Source organism: Lissotriton helveticus, chromosome 12 (assembly GCF_964261635.1).
Source record: "Lissotriton helveticus chromosome 12, aLisHel1.1, whole genome shotgun sequence".
NCBI classification, from domain to species: Eukaryota; Metazoa; Chordata; class Amphibia; order Caudata; family Salamandridae; genus Lissotriton; species Lissotriton helveticus.
In genome coordinates, this window is record NC_136073.1 from 837,204,660 (window position 1) to 837,231,826 (window position 27,167).

Sequence of the window (27,167 nt, forward strand, 5' to 3'; positions counted from 1 at the left end):
GATGTGATAGAAGCTGCACTTGCTCTGGTGGTTTCTCTGCCAGTTATAGGAGCAGTAGTGCTTTTGGTGGCCTTTAGTGCTGTTGTAGGTGCTGGAGTGCTTGTAGTGGTCTTAGCTGCTGTGGCAGGTGCTGCACTGCCTCTGGTGGTTTCCACATCAATAATAGGAGTAGCTGCTCTTGTAGTAAGAGTTGCAGTGCTTTTTGTGGCATTTGTTTCTGTAATATGTGCTGCGGTGCTTGTGACCTCTAGTAGTGTGGTAGTAAGTGAGGTGCTTGTAGTGGTCTTGGCTAACGTTATAGGTGCTGCACTGACACAAGTGGTTTCTCCACTAGTTATAGGAGCTGCAGTGCTTTTGGTGGCCTCTGGTGCTTCTGGGTGTGTTGACATGTATGTAATGTTCTTGGCTGGTCTGGTAGGCCGTGCACTGTCTCTTGAGGTTTCCGCTCTAGTAATAGGAGTGGCAGTACCTGTGGTAGTCTCTGTTCCACTTATGATGGTTTCTGTTTGTGCAGGAGGTGTGCTTTTGGTGCCCTCTAGAGCTGTGGTAGGTAGTGAAGTGCTTGTAGTGGTGACTGATTTGATAGGTGCTGCACTGCCTCTGGTGGTTTCTGCACCAGTAATAGGAGCTGCAGTGCTCCTGGTGGTCTCTGCTGTGCTTAGTGTGTTTCCTGCTCCTGTAGCAAGTGCGTCACTACTTTCCGTGGCCACTATTCCTGTAATAGGTGTATTAGTTCTTCTTGTGACATCTAGTGCTGTAGTGGGTGTGGAAGTGCTTGTAGTGGTCTCGGCTGCTGTGGCACGTGCACCAATGGCTCTGGTCATTTCCACTCCAGTAATAGGAGTGGAAATGCTTTTGGAGATCTTTGCTGCATTGGTGATGGTTTCTGATCCTGGAGTAGATGCAGAGGTGTGTTTGGTGGCATATGTTCCAGTAATAGCTGCTGCAGTCAATCTTGTGGGCTCTAGTGCTGTGACAGGTAGTGATGTACTTGTAGTGGTCTCTGTCGATGTGATAGGTGCCGCACTGCCTTTGGTGGTTTCTGTGCCAGTAATAGGAGCAGCAATGCTTTTGGTGTTCTCTGGTGCTCTGGTGGGTACCAAAGTACTTGCAGTAATTTGTGCTGCTATGATAGGTACTGAACTGTATCTTGTGGTTTCTACACCAGTTATAGGAGAGGTAGTGCTCTTGGTGATCTTCGCTGTGTTTGTTGTGGTGTATGATCCTGTAGTAACTGCTGCAGTTGTTTTTGTGGCCACTATTCCTGTAATAGATGCTGCTGTGATTCTTGTGTCCTCTAATGTTGTGATAGGTGCTGAAGTGTCTGTAGTGGGCTCAGCTGCAGTGATAGGTGCAAAACTGCCTTTGTTGGTTTCCTCCCCACTTATAGAGAAGATGGTGCTCTTGGTGGTCTCTGCTGTGCTTCCTGCAATTCCTGCTCCAGTAGTAAGTGCTGCAGTGCTTTTGGTGGACAATATTCCTGTAATAGGTGCTACAATTGTTCCTGTGGCCTCTTGTGCTCTCGTAGGTGCTGAATTGCTTGTTAAGGTCTCAGCTGCTGTGGTAGATGCTATAGTACTTCTGATTATTCTTCTTGTGTTGAGAGGGGCTGCTGCGGTTATGATGCTTTCTTCTTCCGTGCTAGGGCTTGTAAAGCCTTTGATGATCACGCCTGCTGTTGTACTTGCAGCAGTTATTATAGTGACCCTTGCTGTTGTGATTGGTGCTACAATGCTACTTGTGGTCTCTGGTGCTGTGGTAGGTGCTGGAATAGATGTAGTTGTTTCGCCTACTCTGGTAGGTCGTGCGTCGTCTCTATTTGCTCCTGCCCCAGTAATAAGAGGGGCAGTGCTCTTGGTGGGCTCTGCTCCACTTGTGGGAGCCCTTGCTCCTGTGGTAGGTGACACCACATTTGTGGTTGTTTCTCCTCCTGTGGTAGGTGCTGCCATGCTTTTGGTGGCCTCCACTCCTGAACTGCTTCTTGTGGTTTCCGGAGTTGTGACAGGTGCTGAAGTGCTTGAAGTGGTTTCTGTTCCTGTGGTAGATGCTGCTGAATCACTGGCCACTTCACCTCTAGTAGGAGGTGCTGCAGTGCTTTTAGCAAATTCTGTTCCCTTTGTAGGTACATTTGTACTTTTTGAGGTCTCTACTCCTGTAGCAAATCCTTCCTTTACTGTGATGGTCACTGCTACTCTAGTTGAAGCATTAGTTGCAGTGGTTTTTGTGCCTGTAATTAGTGATGTAGTGAATTTGGTGACATCTGCTTCTGTGGAAGGCAATGCAATGCTTTTGGAGGATACTGATCCTGTGGTAAGTGTTGCATATCCAACCGTGGTGTTAGCTCCTGTGTTAGATACCACAGTGGTCCTGGTGGTTTCCCCATCTGTTGTGCTTGTGGTTCTTTCTGCTCCTGTACTAAGACTTGGGGTGCTTATGGTGATCTTGCCTAATGTTGTTGTTGCAGACGTTGTTGGGTTGGTACCTGTTGTGGTAGCTGCTGCAGCAATTGTGGTGCTCTCTGCTCTTGTGGTAGGGTTTGTAGGGGCTATGGTGCCTTTACTAGCTGTCATAGGTGCAGTGGAGGTGGTTTTGCTGGACGATGATCTTTTTGTTGGTGCTCCTGTACTTTTGGTGACCTCTTGAGCTGTCGTAGGAACAACAGTAATTGTAGTGGTGTGTGGAGCTGTTGTAGCAATAGCTGCAATAATGGTAGTACTCGGAGTTGTGGTAGGAGCTGAAGTGGTTTGGGTGTTTTGTAGTCTTACTGTGGGAGGTGCAGAGATACTGGTGGCCTCTTGACCTTTGGTAGGAGCTTTGGTGGGGGTCTGTGGAGTTGTGGCAGGAGGTGCAAGGCTTGAGGTGGTTTGTGGAGCTTTGGTGAGTGCTGCAGTGCTTGTGGAGGTCTGTGGAGCTGTGGTTGGTGCTGCAGTGCTTGTAGTGGGACCTACAATTGTGGTAAAGAAGAACACATTGCAATTACAGGCTATTATCAGACAAGCTTGAACGCTTGAGTAGGAAATGGAGATACGAGTGCTACAAGTGTACCTTGACTGCTTGCACACAAGCAAGAAGCAAGGGTTGTGATGCTTTCATGCACATCTACACATTTGCTGTTCTGTTTCAATACACAATAGTGGGTGAGGCTCAAGATACACACAGCCCAGGAGCCCCTGGGGTTTTACCCATACACAACAAAGAAAGACACATGTAGGTTGTTGTGTCCAACTGCCCTAATCTGCGATGGAAAAGTTCTTGGCCACCAGAATATGCCAGTGTTGACCAGTCATCTCAGCACTAAGGAGTCTATCATGCGTTTGGTTGTATTCGGCATGACTTTCATTCCCCAAAGCACTGTGTGCGGCTAGGAAACTAGGACTGCAAAGTATTTTTGTCCTACTCGTAACCCCAATGGGTCAATAGCTTCAGTTATCAGCCCCTTGAGTTCGGTATTAGCGGATTACTTGTAACTGACGAATAATGCCTCTGCTTTCCTTCAATTCGCTTTACACAGCTTGTAGAAGTCCATGAGGTTGCTTCGCCACTCGGTTTAAAGAGGCATTTTATGAGTTCTAAGTCAAAATATTGACCAAAGAAATATCAACCTGGACGCCTATAGTCACCTATTGACATGGGAAATACAGATTTACAGTTCCTACTGCATGCCTACTTACCTTAATAATATAGTGCAAGTCTATCTTTTGGAGGCGATATGTGGGCAGGTGGTTATTTAACTCTCAATATTTTGATACCACACCGATTTCAACCACTGGTTAGTTCAATTTAGACTAAAGTGATCATACAAAATTCATAAACATTTGAAAAGGGTTGTCAATAGATATATAAAAGGAAGTTGCTTCCAAAATGTAAACATCTTTTTCCATTACCTTTCTTTAACCCCACTAGCTTATAACAGTAAACAGCAAATAATGTATTAGGTGCCATTGCAGAACACAACTACACGTCAAGGGCCTACAATAGTGAGAATTTAATTGGATACCAATGTCAACTCTCACCGAGTTAGACAACTGAAGTGCTGCAATGTGTTATTTCTAGTAGAAAATGTCACATTAAGTATGTTCCAAGCATACATTATCTATGTGGAGTTCTCTGAAAGAAACATCAAACTCCCTCTTTGCTAGTTTTAATTCAATGGGAAGCAAGGATTAGGACAAATTTACAAACTTTTGTGTGGTCACTTGTGCAGTGCAACACAATTCTCGGGGGCGTTTATAATCCACAGTAGATCGATGCACTTTTTTCTGGGGCCGGAAATTGGAATGGCATGAGCAGAAGCCTTCACATGTAGTTCATCCCCAGTCTGGCCCAAACCAAAGGAAAAATGTTAGATTTCTTAAAGGTAACCAACGACGAGATTAAACTTTTTGGGTGTCTATTAGTTCTTAAAGAATAGACATAACTGGAAAATGTGCTAGATTTACGTACTTGCCCTGTTCATAATACGCTGTGCTAAAGATTTGCTTCACAAAAAGAAGGGTACGGAGTTCCTAGGTGATGTATTAATCACTCTCAAGATAAGGTTTAAATGGTACTACAGGTGGTGAGGAGGGGGGATTCCTCCTTGCGGAACTAGGGCCCTCACACACCCAGCAAGCTAGGTGTCATGCTTCATCATATGGGCCTGCTCCTCGTCTGGCCGGCGCTGCAATGCCCGATGGGCACCCTTAAAGGGGCTCTTTATCGGAGATCTTTTGTTCCTCGCCTTAAGGGTGCCGTGGGTGTGAGGGGCCTAGGTGGGTGTAGATGTATAAAGTGGTAATAAAACAGGTAAGGGAGTCCTCTGTGGTGACATTTTTATTCTGCGAGGGACACAGCTTGATTAAAAATCAATAGGGAGGGGTAACTCTTTTTGTTATAATGTAACAATAAGCGTACTCAACTCCCAGATGGTCAAAATGTTTCTCGCCCGCTGCTTCCAGGAAGGAGCGGAGCGGGGTAGGTCTGCCGAAGGACTCCGAATAGGAGCAGAGACACCACTGTATATGTCTTATTAACTTCGCTGCAACTGATGAGGCAAAAACTTTTAACCTAATTAGGTTGCCTCACATCTCCAAGGGTAAAGTCCCAAGGAGACAACTAGTGGTAGGTAGCATTGCACCCCTCCACCCACATGTAGATCGTTTTCCTCATTTTACATGGTCCTGAAGACTCGCCAATGATCACTCTTTGACAATATAAGGCGAGAAACATGTTGACCATCTGGGAGTTGAGTACGCTTCTAGTCACATTATAACAAAAAGTGTTACCCCTCCCTATTGATTTTTAATCAGGCTGGGTCCCTCGCAGAATACAAATTTCACCACAGAGGACTCCCTTACCTGTTTTATTACCACTTTATACATCTACACCCACCTAGGCCCCTCACACCCACGGCACCCTTACGGTGAGGAACAAAAGATCTCCGATAAAGAGCCCCTCTAAGGGTGCCCGTCGGGCATTGCAGCGTCGGCCAGACAAGGAGCAGGCCCAATGATGAAGCAGGACACCTAGCATGCTGGGTGTCTGAGGGCCCTAGTTCCGCAAGGGGGAATCCCCCCTCCTCACCACCTGTAGTACCTTTCAAACCTTATCTTGTGAGTGATTAATACATCACCTAGGAACTCCGTGCCCTTCTTTTTGTGAATTGTGTGTAGGGCATGTACGTTGGACCTACTCAAGCCCTATCCATCCCTCCTTTTTGACTAAAGATTTGCTTGTCATCCATTCTTTGCTTTACACAGCCAGAGGAGGAGGTGAGGGTGTTTGCACCTCTCAGGTGAAGGAACATTTTAACCTGAATGGCATTTAACAAAGTAGAGGAAAACGAATTTATGGAAAGTACAAGCTCTTGGGGGTGTGGTGGAGCTCATCCAGAAGATTCGTTGATGATGTCATCACACACCCACCAAGATCAATCGTCTTCTGAGTGCTGCTACGTCATGGGTTAATACGTATATCCTTCCTACCCCATCACTCCCAATATCCCCTAGAGACACCCCCTTATGTGCATAGTGCACCCCCATGATTAGTGGTATCTACCAGGATTGACAGCTCATGTCCCACTATAGCCGTAGTCTTACCTTTGCTTGTCACTGTTGTTCCGACGGTTGTTGAGGTCAGTGTGGTTTGTTGAGTTGTTGTAGTGTTCACCCCCGGAAGTTGCTCTGCTGGCTTCTCAGTCATAGGAACAATGACCTCTTCTGTTACTGGCCCTGTGGGAAATGCATTACACTTACTGCTGGCACTGACTGAAGGAGTGGAAAGGAAAGAACATTTCATTTGCTCATAAGTTACAGATTTAACAGTGGTGGTAACTAGGGTAGTGTTGAGCCGGGAAGCCCTCACTGAGGCCTTATCAACAGCTCAGTGACATACATTCCATAGTTGAGCATTCCAAAGGTCGCCCATGCATAATGGCTATTTGACACCAGCCTTACAATAACTGCATGATTGCCTGGCGAAGGCAAATAAAGCTGAAATGATCTTTCTATTTAATTGTATGTTTTCATATTTAGTGCCTGTGTTTGTTATTTAACTGTAAAGTTTAACATATAGTAACAAGTTTTAGAGTTGCTGAATGAGAACATGCAATAATAAAAGCATGTTTACTCAGTGGGGGATGTTCGATCCCAGCTTTTGTCTATTAAAGGCGCATTCCAAAGAAGTAAAACAGAAGCAGAGAGGCAGAGTTGTAACAGAGCATACATAACAGAATGGAAACAGTGAAAGGGCAGGTTCAAACAAGAGGAAACGTCCAACAGTAATAAATATTGTACCTGCAGTTGCACTTGTGGTCTTTGTGTCTGTCGTGCGTGCTGCACTGCTTGTGGTTGCTTCTGGTGCGGTAAATGGTGCTGGAATGCCTGTGGTGAACCGTGCTGCAGTGGAAGGTGGGGATGCTTGTGCAGTGGTCTCTGGTCCTATGGTAAGTGCAGCAGTGCTTTGAGTGCCATCATGTTTTGTGGTAGGGGTAGCTGTGGTCTTGATGGTTTCTGGTGCTTTGCTTGATCCCAAAATGATTGTTGAAGTGCCTGCTACTGTGGTAGTTGCTGCAGTGGTTGTTGCAGTCCCTGGTGCTGTGGTACGCACTGAAGAGCTTGTAGTTGTCTTGGATTCTGTGCTAGGGGTTGCACTGCTTCTGGTGGTTTCTGTCCCAGTAATAGGAGTGGCACTGCGTGTTGTGGTCTCCACTCCACTTCTGGTGGTTTCTGCTGCTGTAGTAGGTGCTCCTGCACTTTTAGTGGCCTCTGTTCCTTGCATAGGTACTGCAGTGCTTCTTGAGACCTCTAGTGATGTGGTAGGTACTAAACTACTTGTACTGGTCTTGGCTGGTGTGATAGACGCTGCACTGCCACTAGTGGTTTCTGTACCAGTTATAGGAGCAGCAGTGCTTTTGTCGACTACTATTGTTGTGGTTGGTGTAGAAGTGTTTGTAGTGGTCTTGACTTCTGTGGCAGGTGCTGCACTGCCTCTGGAGGTTTCTACACCAGTTATAGGAGCGGCAGTGCTCTTGATTTTCTCTGTAGTGCTCGTTGTGGGTTCTGCTCCTGTAGTAAGTGCTGCAGGGCTTTTTGTGGCCTCAGTTCCTGTAATAGGAGCTGCTGTGCTTCTTGTGGCCTCTAGTGCTGTGATTGGCGCTGAAGTGTCTGTAGTGCTCTCAGTTGCAGTGAAAGGTGCTGCACTGGCTTTGGTGGTTTCCAAACCAGTAGTAGGAGCGGCAGTGCTTCTTGTGGCCTCTAGTGCTGTGATTGGTACTGAAGTGCTTGTACTGCTCTCAGCTGCTGTGAGAGGTGCTGCACTGCCTTTGGTGGTTTCCAAACCAGTAATAGGAGCATTGGTGGTCTCCGCTGTGTTTGTTGTGGCATTCGTTCTGGTTGTAAGTGCTGCAGTGCTTTTGGTGGCCACTATTCCTGTAATAGATGCTGCGGTGCTTCTTGTGGTCTCTTCTTCTGTGGTAGGTGCTGAAGTGCTTGGAGTGGTCTTGGCTGCAGAGGTAGATGCAGCGATGGTTCTGGTGGTTTCAGCTCCAGTAAAAGTATTGACCATGGTCATTTCTGCTCCACTTATGGTAGTTTCTGTTCTTGGAGTAGGTGCTGCAGTACTTTTGGAGGGCCCTGTTCCTGTAATTGGTGCTGTAGTGGTAGTTGCGGTCTCTAGGGCTGTGGTAGCTACTGAAGATCTTGTAGTCCTCTCTGCTGATGTGGTAGAAGCAGCACTGCCAGTGGTGGGTTCTGTACCAGTTATTGGAGCAGCAGTGCTTTTGGTGGCCTCCAGTGGTGTGGTCTGTGCTGGAGTGCTTGATGTGGTCTCGGCTGCTGTGGTGGATGCATTACTGGCTCTGGTACTTTCTGCTACAGTAATAGCAGTGGCAGTGATCGTCTCTGCTCCATGTATGGTAGTTTCTGCTGCTGTAGTAGGTTCTGTAGTGCCTTTGGTGACATCTGTTCCCGTAATCGGTGCTGCAGTGGTTCTTGTGACCTCTAGTGCTATGGTAGGTCCTGAAGTACCTGTAGTGGTGTTCACTGATGTGAAAGATGCGGCACTGCCTCTGGTGGTTTCTGCACCAGTTATAGGAGCGGCCGTGCTTTGTGTGGTCCCCCCTGTGCTTGTTGTGGTTTCTGCTCCTGTTGTAAGTGTTGCAGTGTTATTGGTTGACATTATACCTGTAATAGGAATCACTGTACTTCCTCTCTCCTCTTGTGCTGTGGTAGGTTCTGAACTGTGTGTTAAGGTCTCAGCTGCTGTGGGAGATGCTGTAGTAGTTCTGATTATTCCTCCTGTGGTGGGGGGTGCTACTGTGGTTGTGGTGCTTTCGGCTCCTGGGCTAGGACTTGTAAAGCCTGTGATGATCCCGCCTGCTGTTGAACTTGCTGCAGTTGTTATAGGGACCGTTGCTGTTGTGTTAGGTGCTGCATTGCTTCTTGTGGTTTCAGGTCCTGTCATAGGTGATAGAGTGCTTGTACTTGTCTGGGCTGCTGTGGTAAGCCCTGCACTGCCTCTGGTAGTTTCCGCTCCACTAACAGGAGTATCAGTGCTCTTGGTGTGCTCTGCTCCACTTGGGAGAATTCCTGCTTCTGTGGTAGGTGAAACAGTATTTGTGATGGCTTCTGCTCCTGTTGTAGGTTCTGCCACCCTTTCCGTAGCCTCCGCCCCTGCAGTGCTACTCGTGGTTACCGGTGCTGACGTTCCTGACGTTGTCTCTGTTCCTGTGGTAGGTGCTGCAGTATTTCTAGTTATTCTCCCCGTGGTGGAAGGTGCTGCAGTGGTTATGGTGCTTTCAGCTCCCGTAATACTTGCGGGGCTTGTGATGAAAGTGCTGGCTGATGTACCTGCTGCAGTTGGTGGAGAGGTCCTTGCAGTTGTGGCAGGTGCGGCAATGCTTGTTGAGACGTTTGCTGATGTTGTAGGTGAACCAGTGCTTCTTGTGCTCCCTGGTGCTGTGGAAGGTGCTGAAGTGCTTGTAGTTGACTCGGCTGCTGTGGTAGTTCCTGCACTGCCTTTGGACGTTTCCTCTCCAGTAATAGGAGCGACAGTGCCCTTGGTAGTCGCTGTTCCTCTTGTTGAGGTCCCTGCTTCTGTTGTAGGTGAAAGAGTTTTTGTTGTAGTTTCTGCCCCTGTGGTAGGTGCTGCCATGCTTGTGGTGGCCTCTACTCCTCTTGTGGTGTCCAGCGCTATGGTAGAGGTTGAAGTGATTGAGGTGGTCTTGGATCCTGGGGTAGATGCTGCAGTAGTCCTTGTTATTCCACCTGCATCGGTAGTTGCTCCACTAGTTGTGCTTTCTGCTCCAGTAATGAGACTTACAGTTGTGGATATCTGGCCTACTGTTGTCGGTGCTGCTGTTGTTATTGTGGTACTAGCTGTTGTGGTAGACGCAAACGTGGGTGCTGTGCTCTCTTCTCCTGTGGTGTCCCCTGGAGATGTTGTGATGTCCTCACGCCCTGTTGCGACTGTTGCCATGCTTGTGATGACCTCAGCAGTTGTAGTAGGTACTGCAGAACTCGTGATAGCCTCTGCTACAGTAGACAGTGAAACAGTGCTTGTAGCACTTTCTGCTCCCTTAGTAGGTGCTGTAGTAGTTTTTGTGGTCTCTGCTACAGTAGCATGTACTTCTGTGACTGTGGTGGTTGCCGATACTGCACTGGTTGAAGCAGTACTTGCTGTTGCTTTCGCTCCTGTTGTATGTGTTATAGGGATTTCGGTGACATCTAGTTCTGTGGTAGGCAACACAATGGTTTTAGTGGTGCCAGCGCCTGTGGTAGATGCCACAGTGGATGTGGTAGTTTCACCTTCTGTCGTCATTGCTGCAGTGGTTGTGGTGGTTTCTGCTCCTGTACTAAGACTTGAAGTGCTTGTGTTGATCTTGCCTATTGGTGTAGTTGCAGCAGTTGTTTGGATGGTACCTGTTGCTGAGGTAGTTGTTGCAACTACTGTGCTGCTCTCTGCTGTTTTGGTAAGGTTTGTAGTGGTTATGGTTGTCTCACCAGCTGTCACTGGTGCAGGCGAAGTGGTTGTGGTGGACTCTTGTCTCTTGGTCAGTCCTTTGGTGCTTGTGGTAACCACTTGACCTGTTATAGGAGCAGTAGTACTATTAGTAGTGGTTGGTGGAGCTGTGTTGGCAGTGGTTGCATTTTTGGTAGTCATGATAGCTGTGGTAGGAATTGAAGTGATTTGGGGAGCAGTTGTAGTAGCTGCAGAGGTGCTGGTGGTCTCTGGACCCCTGGAGGGAGCTGGGGTGGGGGTCTGTGGAGCTGGGGTTGGAGCTGCCGTGCTTGAGGTGGTTTGTGGAGCTGCAGTGCTTGTGGAGGTCAGAGGAGCTGTGGTGGATGCTGCAGTGCTTGTAGTGGGACCTACAATAGTGGTAAAGAAGAACACATTGCAATTACAAGCTAAAATCATAGACAAGCTTGAAAGCTTGAGGTAGAAAGGGAGCTGCGGGGTGCTACAAGTGCACAATTAATCTTTGCACACAAGCAAATAGCAAGAATACGGATGTAAAATGCACATTTACACATTTGCTATTCTGTTTCAATGCACAATAATGAATGTGTGAGGCACAAGGTACACACAGTGCAGGGTCTTTTAGAAGATTCATCCAATAAACAGATACAACAGAGAAAGACACATTTCAGGCTGCTGCGTCCACCTGCCCTTTAATTCTAGGTAAATGTTCAGGGCCATCATTTTCTACAAAGTTGATCAGTCATCTCAGTACCAAGACGTCCATTACAAGTTAGTTTATTTTGCCCTGATTTCCATTCTTCAGCTATCTAGCCATTCAGGATGAGCGAACCACTAGTAATTGACCCAATAATGTGTCCGCTTTCATTAAATTTGCTTTACACAGCTCGTAGGAGGCTGTAAAATATATTTTTACTCTAACCCCTTCAACAGTCAGTGGTAAGACGCATTTTATAGATTGTAAGTCAAAATATTGACCAAAGAAATATCAATCTGGACATATATCGTCAAACTACGCAAACGCAGGGCAAATGGAGATTTAATATTATAACTGCACATCTACTTACCTTACTGATATAGTGCAAGTCGATATATTGTGGAGTCGCTATATGTGCAGGTCAATACTTAGAACTCAATATTTTTTAACTGCATCAATTTTATCTTGGTAAATCTAATTTTGAATTTATTCAGATTAACTAAGAAGTCTCACAAAAAAGATGATAAACATTTCATTAAAAATGTGCATTTTTAAAGGGTCGTTAGTAATAGGTAAAACAAAGTTGCTTCCAAAATGTGAAAATCTTTTCTCATGAACATTCCATAGTCCTGCTGGCTTCTAATAGGAAACTGTGATATAATGCATATAATGGGAGGCAGAACACAACAGCACATCAGAGCCTACAACTTTAGGAACTCATTTGGTTACTACTGTCAAGTTTCATTACGTAATTGGAGTGCTATCATTTCTTACTTCTGGTATAAATGGCCACATTTAAGTATGTTCAAGCATGCATAAACTATGTGGAATTCTTATAAAAAACTAGAAATGCCCCTTTTTTACTAGTTCTACTGCCAGTGGAAGGAAGGATTAGAGCAAATTTACAAAGGTTTGTAGAGGTCCTTGAATAATGCAACACATTTTCAAGCTGTTCTGATGACCTTTTTAATCTATAGTTGGTCGTTGCATGTATTTGTTTTGCTTTGAGTCACGCATTAGCAAGCACAAAACCTTAGTGTATGTGGCGGACAGTATTTTGTGAGGCAATATTACCATGTGCAAAAACCAGCACTTGTAGTATATTCTAATCCTGGCCCAACACATAGAGGAAAATGTTAGATTTTGAAAGGGAACTAACTACGAGCCCCTACTCTGGTACGTTGTTAAGTCATTCCTTGGTTATCTTTTCTTTAAGTGTTTTTTTTTCCAGAGATTATGTTCGGGTTCGTTTCAGGTCAGTAGGTCTTAAAGGATGTGACATTCGGGCGCGGGCCAGGTTGGGTAGGTGCTAAAAGGCATCGGTTAAGCTGCGAAAACTCCTGTTAATGTACGGTTTACCGGCACCCCAGCCCAGGGAGCATTTCTCCACACGACGCAAGGTCGTTTTCTAAAGGGACGAAGCAACGATTGAGTTGTGGCTCAGCTGGAGTTGTTACACAGCGTGAGCACGCTCCCTTATATACGGGGGATAATACTGCCCCTGCACTATCACTTAGCACTGCTGGTACTTCCTTTTTTTTCTGGTCCTGAGGAAGCGCCAAGGATCATTCTGACTATCTAGGCGCGAAACATGTCGACCTGACCATTTCAGTTACATAGGGCACCTCACAGCCCAAAGACGTAACGCACAACCTTCTGTTTTTTTATTATGGCAAAGGAACCAACACATTAAAAACGTAGTCCTTTCTGGTATCCTTTAGCCGTTTTTATCTGTCACCACACACACACTCACTATGCACATAGGATCCATTTCCCTCTCCCCTACCCCCACACCCGCATTCATCATACGGCAGTTCTCTTAAAAGATCTCCGCCAAAGCGGCCCTTCGGGGGACCCGTTGGGCATTGCAGCGCCGGCCCAATGAGGAGCAAACGCCCAATGAAGAAGCATGACACTGCTCGGGGTGTGTGAGGGCAACAAGCGACAAAGTGTGTTCTCCCTCTCCCACAGTGGATCCCAGACCTAGGCCTAACCTACTTTTCTCTCAGTCTGAACGTGTTTTCCTTCCTTTTTCTTCTATCTATGTGAGGGTGACTATTCAGCACCCACACTTCTGGAACAGTGACCCCCGTTTTTGGTTAAACAAATTTCTAGTGGAGCACGGGCACTGGACCACAATACGCTCCTGGTCCCCCCTCTCCTTTTTTGATACTACGAGGGTGACATTGTCAAAAAATGTGCCTAATTTATGTGCTTTCTTCTGTTCATAATACACTCTTGTAAAGGTTTGCTTAGCATTATTTCTTCTATTCACGCAGTCACAGGAGGCAGTGGTGGTGTTTTTGCACCCGTCAGGAGAAGTAACACTTTAACTGAAATAGCTTTTAAGAAAGCATAGGAACAATTATTTCTGGCAAATGCAAGATCCTGGATCCTGGTGGAGGTGGTCATCTGGTGATTGGCTGGTGATGTTATCACACACCCACCAAGATTAATGAATTTTCATTTGAGTGTGGAGAGGTCACGTGGTCATCCGTACACCCATCCTAGCCCATTATTCCCAATATTCCCCCAAGGAAACTCCCTTATGTGCAGAGTGCACCCCCATAATTAGTGGTATCTACCAGGATTGACAGGTCATGTCCCAATATAGCCTTAGTCTTACCTTTGCTTGTCACTGTTGTTCCGATGGTTGCTGAGGTCAGTGTGGTTTGTTGAGTTGTTGTAGTGTTTCCCCCCGGAAGTTGCTCTGCTGGCTTCTCAGTCATAGGAACAATGACCTCTTCTGTTATTGGCCCTGTGTGAAATACATTACACTTAGAGCTGGCACTGACCGAAGAAGTGGAAAGAAAAGAACATTTTATTTGCTCATAAGTTACATATTTAAAGGTGGTGGTGACTAGGGTAGCGTTGAGCCGGGAAGCCCTCACAGAGCCCTTACCAAAGCCTCTGTGACATACATTCCAGAGCTGAGCATTCCATAGGCCGCCCATGCATCAGGGCCACATTACAACAGGCTTGCAACAATACCATGATTCCCAACTGCGGCACATACATCAGAAATAATTATTCCACTGAACTCTAAGTTTTCATATTCAGTTTCTGTCTTTGTTATTAACATGTTAAGCTGTATAGTTTAACGTGTAGTAACACGTGTGCTAGGGATGCTCAGTAACAACATGCAATAATGAGAGCATGCTTACTCGGCGAGGGATGTTCGATCTCAGCTTCTGTCTCTTAAAGGCTCATTCCAAGGAAGGAAAACAGAAGTAGAGAGGTAAAGTTGTAACAGAGCATACAGAGCCGAATGGAGACAGTGAAGGGCCAGGCTCGAACAAGAGAGAATGTACTGCAGTATCAAACAATGTACCTGCAGTTGCACTTGTGGTCTTTGTGTCTGTCGTGCGTGCTGCACTGCTTGTGGTTGCTTCTGTTGCTGTGAATGGTGCTGCAAAGCCTGTGGTGAGCTGTGCTGCTGTGGAAGGTGGTGCTGCTCGTGCAGTGGTCTCTGATCCTATGGTAAGTGCAGCAGTGCTTTGAGTGCCATCATGTTTTGTGGTAGGGGTAGCTGTGGTCTTGATGATTTCTGGCGCTTTGCTTGATCCCAGAATGATTGTTGAAGTGCCTGCTACTGTGGTAATTGCTGCAGTGGTTGTTGCAGTCCCTGGTGCTGTGGTACGCGCTGAAGAGCTTGTAGTTGTCTTGGATTCTGTGCTAGGGGTTGCACTGCTTCTGGTGGTTTCTGTCCCAGTAATAGGAGTGGCGCTGCGTGTGGTGGTCTCCACTCCACTTCTGGTGGTTTCTGCTGCTGTAGTAGGTGCTTCTGCACTTTTAGTGGCCTCTGTTCCTTGCATAGGTACTGCAGTGGTTCTTGAGACCTCTAGTGATGTGGTAGGTACTAAACTACTTGTACTGGTCTTGGCTGGTGTGATAGATACTGCACTGCCACTAGTGGTTTCTGTACCAGTTATAGGAGCAGCAGTGCTTTTGTCGACTACTGGTGCTGTGGAAGGTGCAGAAGTGTTTGTAGTGTTCTTGGCTTCTGTGGCAGGTGCTGCACTGCCTCTGGAGGTTTCTACACCAGTTATAGGAGCGGCAGTGCTCTTGATTTTCTCTGTAGTGCTCGTTGTGGGTTCTGCTCCTGTAGTAAGTGCTGCAGGGCTTTTGGCGGCCTCAGTTCCTGTAATAGGAGCTGCAGTGCTTCTTGTGGCCTCTAGTGCTGTGATTGGTACTGAAGTGCTTGTAGTGCTCTCAGTTGCAGTGAAAGGTGCTGCACTGGCTTTGGTGGTTTCCAAACCAGTAGTAGGAGCGGCAGTGCTTCTTGTGGCCTCTAGTGCTGTGATTGGTACTGAAGTGCTTGTACTGCTCTCACCTGCAGTGAGAGGTGTTGCACTGCCTTTGGTGGTTTCCAAACCAGTAATAGGAGCATTGGTGGTCTCTGCTGTGCTTGTTGTGGCATTTGCTCCGGTTGTAAGTGCTGCAGTGCTTTTGGTGGCCACTACTCCTGTAATAGATGCTGCAGTGGTTTTTGTGGTCTCTTCTTCTGTGGTAGGTGCTGAAGTGCTTGGAGTGGTCTTGGCTGCAGAGGTAGATTCAGCACTGGTTCCTGTGGTTTCAGCTCCAGTAAAAGTATTGGCCATGGTCATCTCTGCTCCACTTATGGTGGTTTCTGCTCCTATAGTAGGTGCTGCAGTACTTTTGGAGGCCACTGTTCCTGTAATTGGTGCTGCAGTGGTAGTTGTGGTCTCTAGGGCTGTGGTAGGTACTGAAGATCTTGTAATCCTCTCCGCTGATGTGATAGATGCAGCACTTGTGGTGGTGCTTTCTGTACCAGTTATTGAAGCAGTAGTGCTTTTGGTGGCCTCCAGTGATGTGGTCTGTGCTGAAGTGCTTGTAGTTGTCTCTGCTGCTGTTGTAAGCGCTGCGCTGCCTCTGGTAGTTTCCGCTCCAGTAACAGGAGTATCAGTGCTCTTGGTGTGCTCTGCTCCACTTGTGGGAGTCCCTGCTTCTGTGGTAGGTGAAACAGTATTTGTGTTGGCTTCTGCTCCTGTTGTAGGTGCTGCCACGCTTTTGGTAGCCTCCGCCCCTGTAGTGCTTCTTGTGGTTACCACTGCTGACGTCGTTGGATTAGTCTCTATTGCTGTGGCAGATGCTGCAGTATTTCTAGTTATTCCACTTGTAGTGGAAGGTGTTGCAGCGGCTATGGTGCTTTCTGCTCCTGTAGAGCGTGTTGAGCTTGCACTGAAACCGCTTGCTGATGTACTTGCTACGGCTATCATAGAGGTCCCTCCTGTTGTAGTAGGTGCTGCATTGCTTATTGAGACATTGCCTGGTGTTGTAGGTGTAGCAGTGCTGCTTGTGCTCCCCGGTTCTATGGAAGGTGTTGAAGAACTTGTAGTTGCCTCGGCTGCCGTGGTCGTTCCGTCACTGCCTCTGGTAGTTACTTCTCCAGTAATTTGTGTGGCAGTGCCCTTGATAGTCTCTGTCCCTCTTGTGGGTCTTCCTGCTTCTGTTGTGGGTGAGAGAGCTCTTGTTGATGTTTCTGCTCCTGTGGTGGGGAATTCCATGCTTTTGGTGGCCTCGCCTCCTGTAGTGCTTCTTGTGGTTTTCAGCGCTGTTATAGGGGCTGAAGTGTTTGAGGTGGTCTTTGTTCCTGTGGTAGATGCTGCAGTAGTCCTGGTTATTCCACTCACTTCGGTATTTGCTTCACTCGTTGTGCTTTCTGCTCCAGTAATGAGACCTTCAGTTGTGGATATCTGGCCTACTGTTGTCGGTGCTGCTGTTGTTATGATGGCACTAGTTGTTGTGGTAGACGCATCAGTGGCTCTTATGCTCTCTGCTCCTGTGGCATGCCCAGGAGAGGTTGTGATGACCTCAGGCCCTGTTGCAACTGCTGCAGTGATGACCTCAGCTGTTGTAGTAGGCACTGCAGAACTTGTGGTAGCCTCTGCTATTGTAAACAGTGAGACAGTGCTTGTAGCACTTTCCGCTCCCTTTGTAGGCGCTGTAGTACTTTTCGGGCTCTCTGCTCCTGTAGCAAATACCTCCGTGACAGCAGTAGTCACTGCTACTATGGTGGTTGGGGTACTATTTGCTGAGGCTTTTGCAACTGTAGTGTATACTGGGATGTATGACGTTACAACGCATACTTTTACTCCGCGTACCATTACAACGCGGTATTTACAACGAATACCGTTACAACGCATAGCGCTTTGGGGTGCTGGATAGTGGTAAGTATAATTTACTATTCTAACTCCAGTCCCCGTGGACCCTAGGGAAGGTGTTGGATAGTAAATTAAACTTACCTCTTATCCTAGAGCGCCCCCCAGCGCAATGCGTTGTAATGCCATGCGTTGTAATGCCCGCGTTGTAATGGTAGTGCGGAGTAAAAGTTGCGTCGTAACGGGTGTATACCGTATACTGTGGTGACTTTGGTGGCGTCTACTTGTGTGGTAGGCAATGCAGTTGTTTTAGAGGTGTCTGATCCTGTGGCAGATGTTGCAGTTTGCTCTGTGGTGCTAGCACCTGTGGTAGATGCAATAGGGGTTGGGGTGGTTTCACCGACTGCCGTCATTGCTGCAGTGGTTGTGGTACTTTCTGTTGCTGCCTTAAGACTTGAAGAGCTTGTGATGATCTTGCCTATTGGTGTTGTTGCAGCAGTTGCTGGGATGGTACCTGTTGTTGTGGTAGCTGCTGCATCAATTGCGGTGGTCACTGCTGTTGTAGTAGATTTTAAAGTGATTATGGTGCTCTCGCCAGCAGTCACTGTGTCAGTAGAGGTGGTTTTGTTGGACTCTGCTTTTTTGGTCAGTCCGTCGTTGCTTGTGCTAACCTTTTCAGCTGTCGTAGTAACAACAGTACTTGTAGTTGTCGGTGGAGCTGTGTTGGCAGTGGATGCATTTTTGGTAGTCCACTGAGCTTTGGTAGAAATTGATGTCATTTGGGAGGACTGAGGACCTTCCGAGGTAATCCCTGGACTTTTGGTAGGAGCTGTGGTGGTGGTCTGTGGAGCTGTGGTAGGAGCTGCGGTGCTTGAGGTGGTTTGTGGTGCTGCAGTGCTTGTGGAGGTCTGTGGAGCTGTGGTAGGAGCTGCGGTGCTTGAGGTGGTTTGTGGAGCTGCAGTGCTTGTGGAGGTCAGAGGAGCTGTGGTGGGTGCTGCAGTGCTTGTAGTGGGCCCTACAATAGTGGTAAAGAAGAACCCATTGCAATTACACGCTAATATCATAGACCAGCTTGAAAGCTTATGTTGGAAAGGGAAATGCGAGGTGCTATAAGTGTACAATTACTCTTTGCATACAAGCAAGAAGCAAGAATTGTGATGTAGTAATACACACTTACACATTTGATGTTCGGTTTCAATGTACAATAATGAATGAGTGAGGCACAAGGCACAAATGGTGCAGGGCCTTTGGGGAGATTCTGCCAATAGAGACATACAACAGAGAAAGACACATTGCAGGCTTCTGTGTCCACCTGCCCCTTTTACGTTCTGTGTCCACCTGCCCCTTTCTTCTAGGTAAATGTTTGGGTCTACGTTCTCAGCAACATTGACCAGTCATCCCAATAGCAAGTGGTCTATTACAAGCTAGTTGGTTTTAACTTGGAATTAATTCTTCAGTTATCTAACCATTTGGGATTAGCAGAACACTTGTAATTGACCCAATAATGTGTCTGCATTCTTTCAATTTGTTTTACACAGCCTGTTGGAGGACGTAAGATTATTTTTACTCAAACCCCTTTTTCCAGTCAGTAGAAAGACGCATTTTATAGGTTGTCAGTCAAAATATTGACCAAAGAAATATCAATCTGGACATATTTCGTCAAACTATGCAAACGCTGGGGAAATGGAGAGTTACTATGATTACTTCACATCTACTTACCATAGTGATATAGTGCAAGTCAATATACTGTGGAGTCGCTATATGTTAAGGTCAATATATAAAAACTCAATATTTTTTAGCCACACCCATTTTAACTTTTGGTAAACTCAATTTTAACTTTATTCAGATTAAACCCAAGAGGTCTCAAAAAAGTTATCATACAAAATTCATAAAAGTTTTACATTTTTAAAGGGTCGTTAGTAAACAGATAAAAGTAAGTTGTTTCCCAAAACGAAATCTTTCCTATGAAAATTCCATATCCCTGCTAGCTCATACCAGGAAACTGCGATATGATATATATATTGCCAGGCAGAACACAGCAGCACTTCAGGGCCTACAGCAGCAGAAATATATTTGAGTATTTTTGTCACGTTTCACTAAATTACACAGAGTGCTGTCATTTCATATTTCTGGTATAAAAGGTCTACATACATGTAGCATGCACAGACTACCTGGAAGATTCAGAAACACATACAAATGTCCCTCTTTGCAAGCTCTCCTTCCAGTGGAATCAAGGATCAGAGCAAATTTACAAAGGTTGGTGGTGGCCCTTCAGCAACTCATTTTCGAGTTGCTCTGATGGCCTTTTTAATCTATAGTTGATCGTTGCGCCTGTGGTTTTGCTTTGAGTCATGTATTAGCAAGCGCAACACCTTAATAATTGGGGGACAGTATTTTGAGGGGCCTTAATGACATGAGCAGAAACCATCACTTGTAGTTTATTTTCATCCTGGTCCAAAGCAGAGAGAAAAATGTTAGATTTTTTAGGCAACTAACTACTGGCACCTGCTCCGAAGGTCTAATGCTGGTACTTCCTTAGTCAATCCTTGGACATTATGTTAGAGATAATGTTCAGGTTCGATTCAGCTCTGTGTCTACTAGTTCTTTAAAAATGTGACATGGGTGACATTGTAAAAAATATGTGTAATTGCCGTATGTTGTTCTGTTCATAGTACTCTATGCTAAAGGTTTGCTTAGCATCCTTTCTTCTCGCCACAGTCACAGGAAGCGGTGAAGATGTTTTTGCACCTGGCAGGTGAAGTAACATTTGAACTGCAATTGCCTTCAACAAAGTAAAGGAAAACTCATTTTTGGCAAATACAACCTCTTGGAGGTGGATGTGGTCAACTGGTGATTGGCTGGTGATGTCATCAAACACCCACCAAGATCAAAGGTTCTTCGTCTGAGTGTAGGGAGGTCACGAGTTAATCCGTACACCCATCCTATCCCATCACTCCCAATATCCCCGAAAGAAACTCACTTATTTGCAGAGTGCACCCCAGCTCCCCATGATTGGTGGTATCTACCAGGATTTTCAACTCATGTCGCAATATAGCCTTAGTCTTACCTTTGCTGGTCACTGTTGTTCCGACGGTTGTTGAGGTCAGTGTGGTTTGTTGAGATGTTGTAGTGTTCACCCCCGGAAGTTGCTCTGCTGTCTTCTCAGTCAGAGGAACAATGACCTCTTCTGTTACTGGCCCTGTGGGAAATGCATTACACTTAGAGCTGGCACTGACTGAAGGAGTGGAAAGGAAAACATTTCATTTGTCACAAGTTACAGATTTAAAGGTGGTGGTGACTAGGGTAGTGTTGAGCCGGGAAGCCCTCACTGAGGCCTTATCTACAGCTCAGTGACATACATTCCAGAGCTGAGCATTCCATAGGTTGCCCATGCATCAGGGCCACATTACAACAGGCTTGCAACAATGCCAAGATTCCCAACTGTGGCAAATAAATCAGAAATAATCATTGCACTGAACTCTACATTTTCATATTCAGTGTCTGTCTTTATTATTAAACCGTTATACTGTATAGTATAACATTTACTTAAATGTGTGCTGCTGATTCTTATAAAAATAAAATGTAATAAGGAGCATGTTTGCTCAGCGGGTGATAGTCAATCCCGGCTTCCGTCTTTTACAGGCTTATTCCAAAGAGGGTAAAATTAATGCTTTTAATGGAAACATAGAAGTCCAGGGACATCATATTAAAGTACCTATTTGCTCCTGAGAAGTGCAGTCACTCCCCGTTAAATCTATTTCCGGAGTCCTGAGAAGTGCAGATACTCTTCTATTCAAATAGTTTAAGTGCAAATACTCAGTACTAGATAGTACCCGCCCATTTAAGGCGCTGATGAAAACAGAAGTAGAGAGGTAAAGTTGTGACAGAGCATACAGAAGAGAATGAAGACAGTGAAAGGTCAGGATCAAACAAGAGAGAATGTACTGCAGTATCAAAGAATGTACCTGCAGTTGCACTTGTGGTCTTTGTGTCTGCCGTGCGTGCTGCACTGCTTGTGGTTGCTTCTGGTGCTGTGAATGGTGCTGGAATGCCTGTGGTGAGCCGTGCTGCTGTTGAAGGTGGGGATGCACGTGCAGTGGTCTCTGATCCTATGGCAAGTGCAGCAGTGCTTTTAGTGCCACCATGTTCTGTGGTAGGGCTAGCTAGAATTGTTATGGTTTCTGGGGATTTGTTAGATCCCAAAGCGCTTGTTGTAGTGCCTGCTACTGTGGTAGTCACTGAAGTGCTTCTAGTAGTCTTGTCTTCTGCAGTAGGTGTTGCACTGCCTCTGGTGGTTTGTACTCCAGTAATAGTAGTGGTAGTCTCTGCTCCAGCTATGGGGGATTCTGCACGTGCTTCAGATGTTTTAGTGGCCTCTAGTTCTGTGGTAGGTGCTGAAGTGCTTGTAGTGGCCATGATTGCTGTGGTTGGTGCTGCACTGCCCCTGCTGGTTTCTGCATCAATAATAATAGTGGGAGTGCTGGTTGTGGTCTCTGCTCCATTTGTGGCGGTTTCTGCTACTGTAGTGGGTGATGCACCGCTTTCGGAGGTCTTGGTAATTGTAATAGGTGCTACAGTGCTTCTTGTGACCTCTTGTGCTGTGGTAGGTAATACAGTACTTCTGGTGGTTTCAGCTGATGTGACGGATGCTGTGCTGCCTCTGGTGGTTCCTTCACTGGTTAAAGGAGCAGCAGTGCTTTGGGCATCCTCTGGTGCTGTGGTAGGTGTGAGTTCTGCAGTCCTTTTGGAGGTGACTATTTCTGTAATAGTTGCTGTGGGGCTTCTAGTGGCCTCTAATGCTGTGATAAGTGTTGAGGTGTGTGCACTGGTCTCAGCTGCAGTGATAGGTGTTGCACTCCCCTTGGTGCTTTCTGAAGCATTAATAGGAGCGACAGTTGTCTTGGCGGTCTCCTCTGTGATTCTTGTGGTTTTAACTCCTGTAGTAAGTGCTTCTGGGCTTTTCGTGGCCACTATTCCTGTAATAGCAGCCGCAGTGCTGCTTGTGGCCTCTACTGCCGTGGTAGGTGCTGAAGTCCTTGGAGTGGTCTTGCCTGCAGTGGTAGGTAGAGAACTGGTCCCGGCGGTTTCCGTGTCAGTATTAGTGGTAGCAGTGGTTGTCTCTGCTCCAGTACTGGTGCTATCTGCTCCTGTAGTAGGTGCTACAAAGCTTTTAGTGGACTCTATTTCTGTGGTAGATGCTGAAGTGTTTCTAGTGGCTGTGGTTGCTGTGGTAGGTGCTGCACTGCCCCTGCTGGTTTCTGCACCCGTGACAGGAGTGGCAGTGCTTGTGGTGGTCTCCCCTCCACTTGTGGTGGTTTCTGCTCCAGTAATAGGAGTGAAAGTGGTTGCCTCTGTTCTAGTTTTGGTAGTTTCTGCTCCTCTAGTAGGTGCTTCAGTGGTTTTAGTGGCTTTCAGTTCTGTGGTAGGTGTTGAAGTGCTTGTAGTGGCCGTGATTGCTGTGGTAGGTGCTGCACTACCCCTGCTGGTTTCTGCACCACTGACAGGAGTGGCAGTGGTTGTGGTGGTCTCGGCTCCACTTGTGGTGGTTTCATCTACTGTAGTGGGAGTTTCTGAACTTTTGGTGGCCTCTGTTCTTGTGATAGGTGTTGCAATGCTTCTTGTGGCATCTGGTGCTATGGTAGGTACTGATGTGCTTGTAGTGGTCTCGAGTGATGTGGTAGGTGCCGCACTGTCTCTAGTGGTTTTTGCAGCAGTGATAGGAGTAGCTGTGCTTTTGGTGGCCTCGAGTGGTGTGGTCATTACTAAAGTGCTTGTAGTGGAGTTAGCTGCTGTAGTAGGTTCTACACTGCCTTTGGCGGTTTCCACACCAGTAATAGGAGCGGCTTTGCTGTTGGTGGTCTCTGTATTGCTTATTGTGGTTACTGCTCCTGTTGTAAGTGCTGCAGTGCTTTTGGTGGCCACTATTCCTGTAATCGTTATTGCAACACTTGCTGTGGCCTCTTGTGTGGTAGTAGGTTCTGAATTGTCAGTTAAGGTCCCCGCTGCTCTGGTGGATGATATAGCGGTTCTGATTATTCCTCCTGTGGTGGAAGGTGCTGCTGTGGTTGGTGCTGTAATTCTACTGATTTCCGGTGCTGTGGTAGGGGCTGAACTGCTTGTAGTTGTCTCGGCTCCTGTGACAGGTCCTGCACTGACTCTGGAAGTTTCCTCTCCAGTAATAGGAGCATCAGTGCTCTTGGTGGGTTCTGCTCCTCTTGTGGGTGTGCCTGTTTGTGTGGTAGGTGAAACAGTACTTGTGATAGTTTCTGTTGCCGTGGTGGGTGCTGCCATGCTTTTTGTAGCCTCTACACCTGTAGTGCTTCTTGTGGTTTCCGGTGCTGTGACAGTGCTTGAAGTGGTTTCTGTCGCTGCAGTAGTCCTGGTTATTGCACCCGCTTCTGTAGTTGCTGCAGTAGTTGTGGTGCTGTCTGCTCCAGTAATCAGACCTAGAGTAGTGGATATCTGGCCTACTGTTGCAGTTGCTGCTGGTCTTATGGTGGCACTAGCTGTTGTGGTAGATGCAAGGTTGACTGTGGTGCTCTCTGCTCCTGTGATATCCCCAGGAGAGGTTGTGATGACCTCAGGCTCTGTTACGACTGCTGTTGTGCTTGTGATGACCTCAGCTGTTGTCATAGGCACTGTGGTACTTGTGGTAGCCTCTACTACCGTAGACAGTGAAACAGCGCTTGTAGCACTTTCTGCTCCCTTTGTAGGTGCTGTAGTACTTTTTGGGCTCTCTGCACCTGTAGCAAATACTTCCGTGACGGTGGTGGTAGCTGCCACTGTGGTGGTTGAGACAGTACTTGCCGTAGCTTTTGCTACTGTAGTGTATGCTGTAGTGACTTTGGTGGTGTCTCCATCTATAGTAAGCAATGCAATGGTTTTAGTGGTTTCTGATCCTGTGGAAGATGTTGCAGTTCCATCTGTGGTGACAGCTCCAGTGGTAGATGCCACAGTGCTTGTGGTGGTTTCTCCTTCTGTCGTCATTGCTGCAGTGGTTGTGGTGCTCTCCGCTCTGGCGCTAAGACTTGAAGTGCTTGTGATGATCTTTCCTAATGGTGTTGTTGCAGCAGTTGCTGGGATGGTACCTGATGTGGTGGTAGTTGCTGCAGAAATAGTTGTGCTCTCTGCTGTTGTGGTAGGGGTTGTAGGGATGATGGTGCCCTCACCAGCTGTCACTGTTGCAATAGTTGTGGTTTTGGTGGACTCTGGTCTTTTGGTCAGTCCGTCGTTGCTTGTGGTAATCTCTTTAGCTGTCGTAGGAACAACAGTACTCATAGTGGTTGGTGGAGCTGTGTTTGCAATGGCTGCCGTGTTGGTAGTCATGAGAGCTGTGGTAGGAATTGAATTGATTTGGGTGGTTTGAGGCGCAGTTGTAGTAGCTGCAGATGTGCTGGTGGTTTCTAGACCTGTGGTAGGAGCTGTGGTGGTGGTCTGTGGAACTGTGGTAGGAGCTGCAGTGCTTGAGGTGGTTTGTGGAGCTGCATTGCTTGTGGTCAGAGGAGCTGTGGTGGGTGCTGCAGTGCTTGTAGTGGGACCTACAATAGTGGTAAAGAAGAACACATTGCAATTACAATCTTGCTTACAATCAAGCTTGATAGTTTTATTTGGAACGGGAAATGCGGGATGCTACAACTGTACAATTACTGTTTGCACACTTGCAAGGAGCAAGAATTGTGATGTAGTATTTCACTTTTACACATTTGCTGTTCTGTTTCAATGCACAATAATCAGTGAATTAGGCACAAGGCACACACGGTCCAGGGCACTTGAGGAGATTCAGTCAATAGAGACATACAACAGAGAAAGACACATTGCAGGCTGGTGTGTCCTCCTGTACTTTTCTTGTAGGTGAATGTTTGGGTCTACCTTCTCAGCAACATTGACCAGTCATCCCAGTAGCAAGTGGTCTAGTACAAATTAGTTTGTTTTTAATTTGGAATTCATTCTTCAGGTATCTACCCATTTGGTATTAGCAGAACACTTGGAATTGACCAAATAATGTGTCTGCATTTTTTTAATTTGGTTTACACAGCCTGTAGGAGGACATAAGATTATTTTTACTCAAAGCCCTTTTCCAGTCTGCGGAAAGACGCATTTTATACGTTGTATTTCAAAATATTGCCCAAAGAAATATCAGTCTGGATATACATCGTCAAACTTCACAAAGTCAGGGGGAAATGGAGATTTATTATGATTACTTCGCATCTACTTACCTTAGTAATATAGTGCAAGTCAATATATTGTTAAGTCTCTAAATGTGCAGGTCAATACCTAAAACTCAATATTTTACACACTCATTTTACCTTAAGGTAAACTCAATTTCAACTTTATTTAGATTAACCAAGAGGTGTCACAAAAGTTATCATACAAAATTTATGAAAGGTTTACATTTTTAAAGGGTTGTTAGCAAACAAGTAAAGGTAAGTTGTTTCCAAAAATTAAATCTTTCCCATGAAAATTCCATATCCCTGCTAGCTCATACCAGGAAACTGCGATATAATATATATATTGCCAGGCAGAACACAGCAGCACTTCAGAGCCTACAGCAACAGGCATATATTTGGGTATTTATGTCAAGTTTCACTGAATTACACAATGGGAGTGCTGTCATTTCATATTTCTGGTATAAAATGTCTACATACATGTAGCATGCACAGGCTACCTGGAAGATTCAGAAACACATACAAATGTCCCTCTTTACTAGCTCTGCTTCCAGTGGAATCAAGGATCAGAGCAAATTTACAAAGGTTGGTGGTGGCCCTTGAGCAACGCAACACATTTTCGAGTTGCTCTGATGGCCTTTTTAATCTATAGTTGATCGTTGCGCCTGTGGTTTTGCTTTGAGTCATGTATTAGCAAGCGCAACACCTTAATAATTTGGGGACAGTATTTTTAGGGGCCATAATGACATGAGCAGAAACCATCACTTGTAGTTTATTTTCATCCTGGTCCAAAGCAGAGAGAAAAATGTTAGATTTTTTAGGCAACTAACTACTGGCACCTGCTCCGAAGGTCTAATGCTGGTACTTCCTTAGTCAATCCTTGGACATTATGTTAGAGATAATGTTCAGGTTCGATTCAGCTCTGTGTCTACTAGTTCTTTAAAAATGTGACATGGGTGACATTGTAAAAAAATATGTGTAATTGCCGTATGTTGTTCTGTTCATAGTACTCTATGCTAAAGGTTTGCTTAGCATCCTTTCTTCTCGTCACAGTCACCGGAAGCGGTGAATGTGTTTCTGCACCTGGCAGGTGAAGTAACATTTGAACTGAAATAGCCTTTAAGAAAGTAAAGGAAAGCTTATTTTTGGCAGATACAACCTCTTGGAGGTGGATGTGGTCAGCTGGTGATTGGCTGGTGATGTCATCAAACACCCACCAAGATCAAAGATTCTTCGTCTGAGTGTAGGGAGGTCACGAGTTAATCCGTACACCCATCCTATCCCATCATTCCCAATATCCCCTAAAGAAACCCCCTTACGTGCAGAGTGCACCATCATGATTAGTGGTATCTACCTGGATTGACAGGTCATGTCCCACTATAGCCTTAGTCTTACCTTTGCTTGTCACTGTTGTTGCGACGGTTGTTGAGGTCTGTGTGGTTTGTTGAGTTGTTGTAGTGTTTCCTCCCGGAAGTTGCTCTGCTGGCTTCTCAGTCATAGGAACAATGATGTCTTCTGTTATTGGCCCTGTGGGAAATACATTAAACTTAGTGTTGGCACTGACTAAACGAGTGGAAAGAAAACAACATTTCATTTGCTCACAAGTTACAGATTTAATAATGGCGGTGACTCGCGTTGTGTTGAGCCAGGAAGCCCCCACTGAGACCTTACTAACCCCTCTGTGACATACATTCCAGAACTGAGCATTCCATAGGTCGCCTTTGCATC

The 27,167-nt window shown here is 46.1% G+C and overlaps 1 protein-coding gene across 1 annotated transcript in view; it reads right to left on the reverse strand.

The window, feature by feature from the left end:
- Positions 1 to 27,167, reverse strand: part of MUC16 (mucin 16, cell surface associated) — a 194,810-nt gene that overhangs the window by 58,984 nt on the left and 108,659 nt on the right. Inside the window, exons 12-22 of the mRNA XM_078668928.1 lie at positions 26,835 to 26,966; positions 21,240 to 24,812; positions 20,342 to 20,509; positions 17,528 to 18,289; positions 14,484 to 17,222; positions 13,779 to 13,910; positions 9,967 to 10,844; positions 7,832 to 9,927; positions 7,444 to 7,723; positions 6,774 to 7,320; positions 6,078 to 6,209 (exon numbers count right to left, since the gene is read on the reverse strand). Of these exons, the coding sequence (XP_078525054.1) occupies positions 6,078 to 6,209; positions 6,774 to 7,320; positions 7,444 to 7,723; positions 7,832 to 9,927; positions 9,967 to 10,844; positions 13,779 to 13,910; positions 14,484 to 17,222; positions 17,528 to 18,289; positions 20,342 to 20,509; positions 21,240 to 24,812; positions 26,835 to 26,966 (11,439 nt within the window). The remainder of the gene's footprint in view (positions 1 to 6,077; positions 6,210 to 6,773; positions 7,321 to 7,443; positions 7,724 to 7,831; positions 9,928 to 9,966; positions 10,845 to 13,778; positions 13,911 to 14,483; positions 17,223 to 17,527; positions 18,290 to 20,341; positions 20,510 to 21,239; positions 24,813 to 26,834; positions 26,967 to 27,167) is intronic.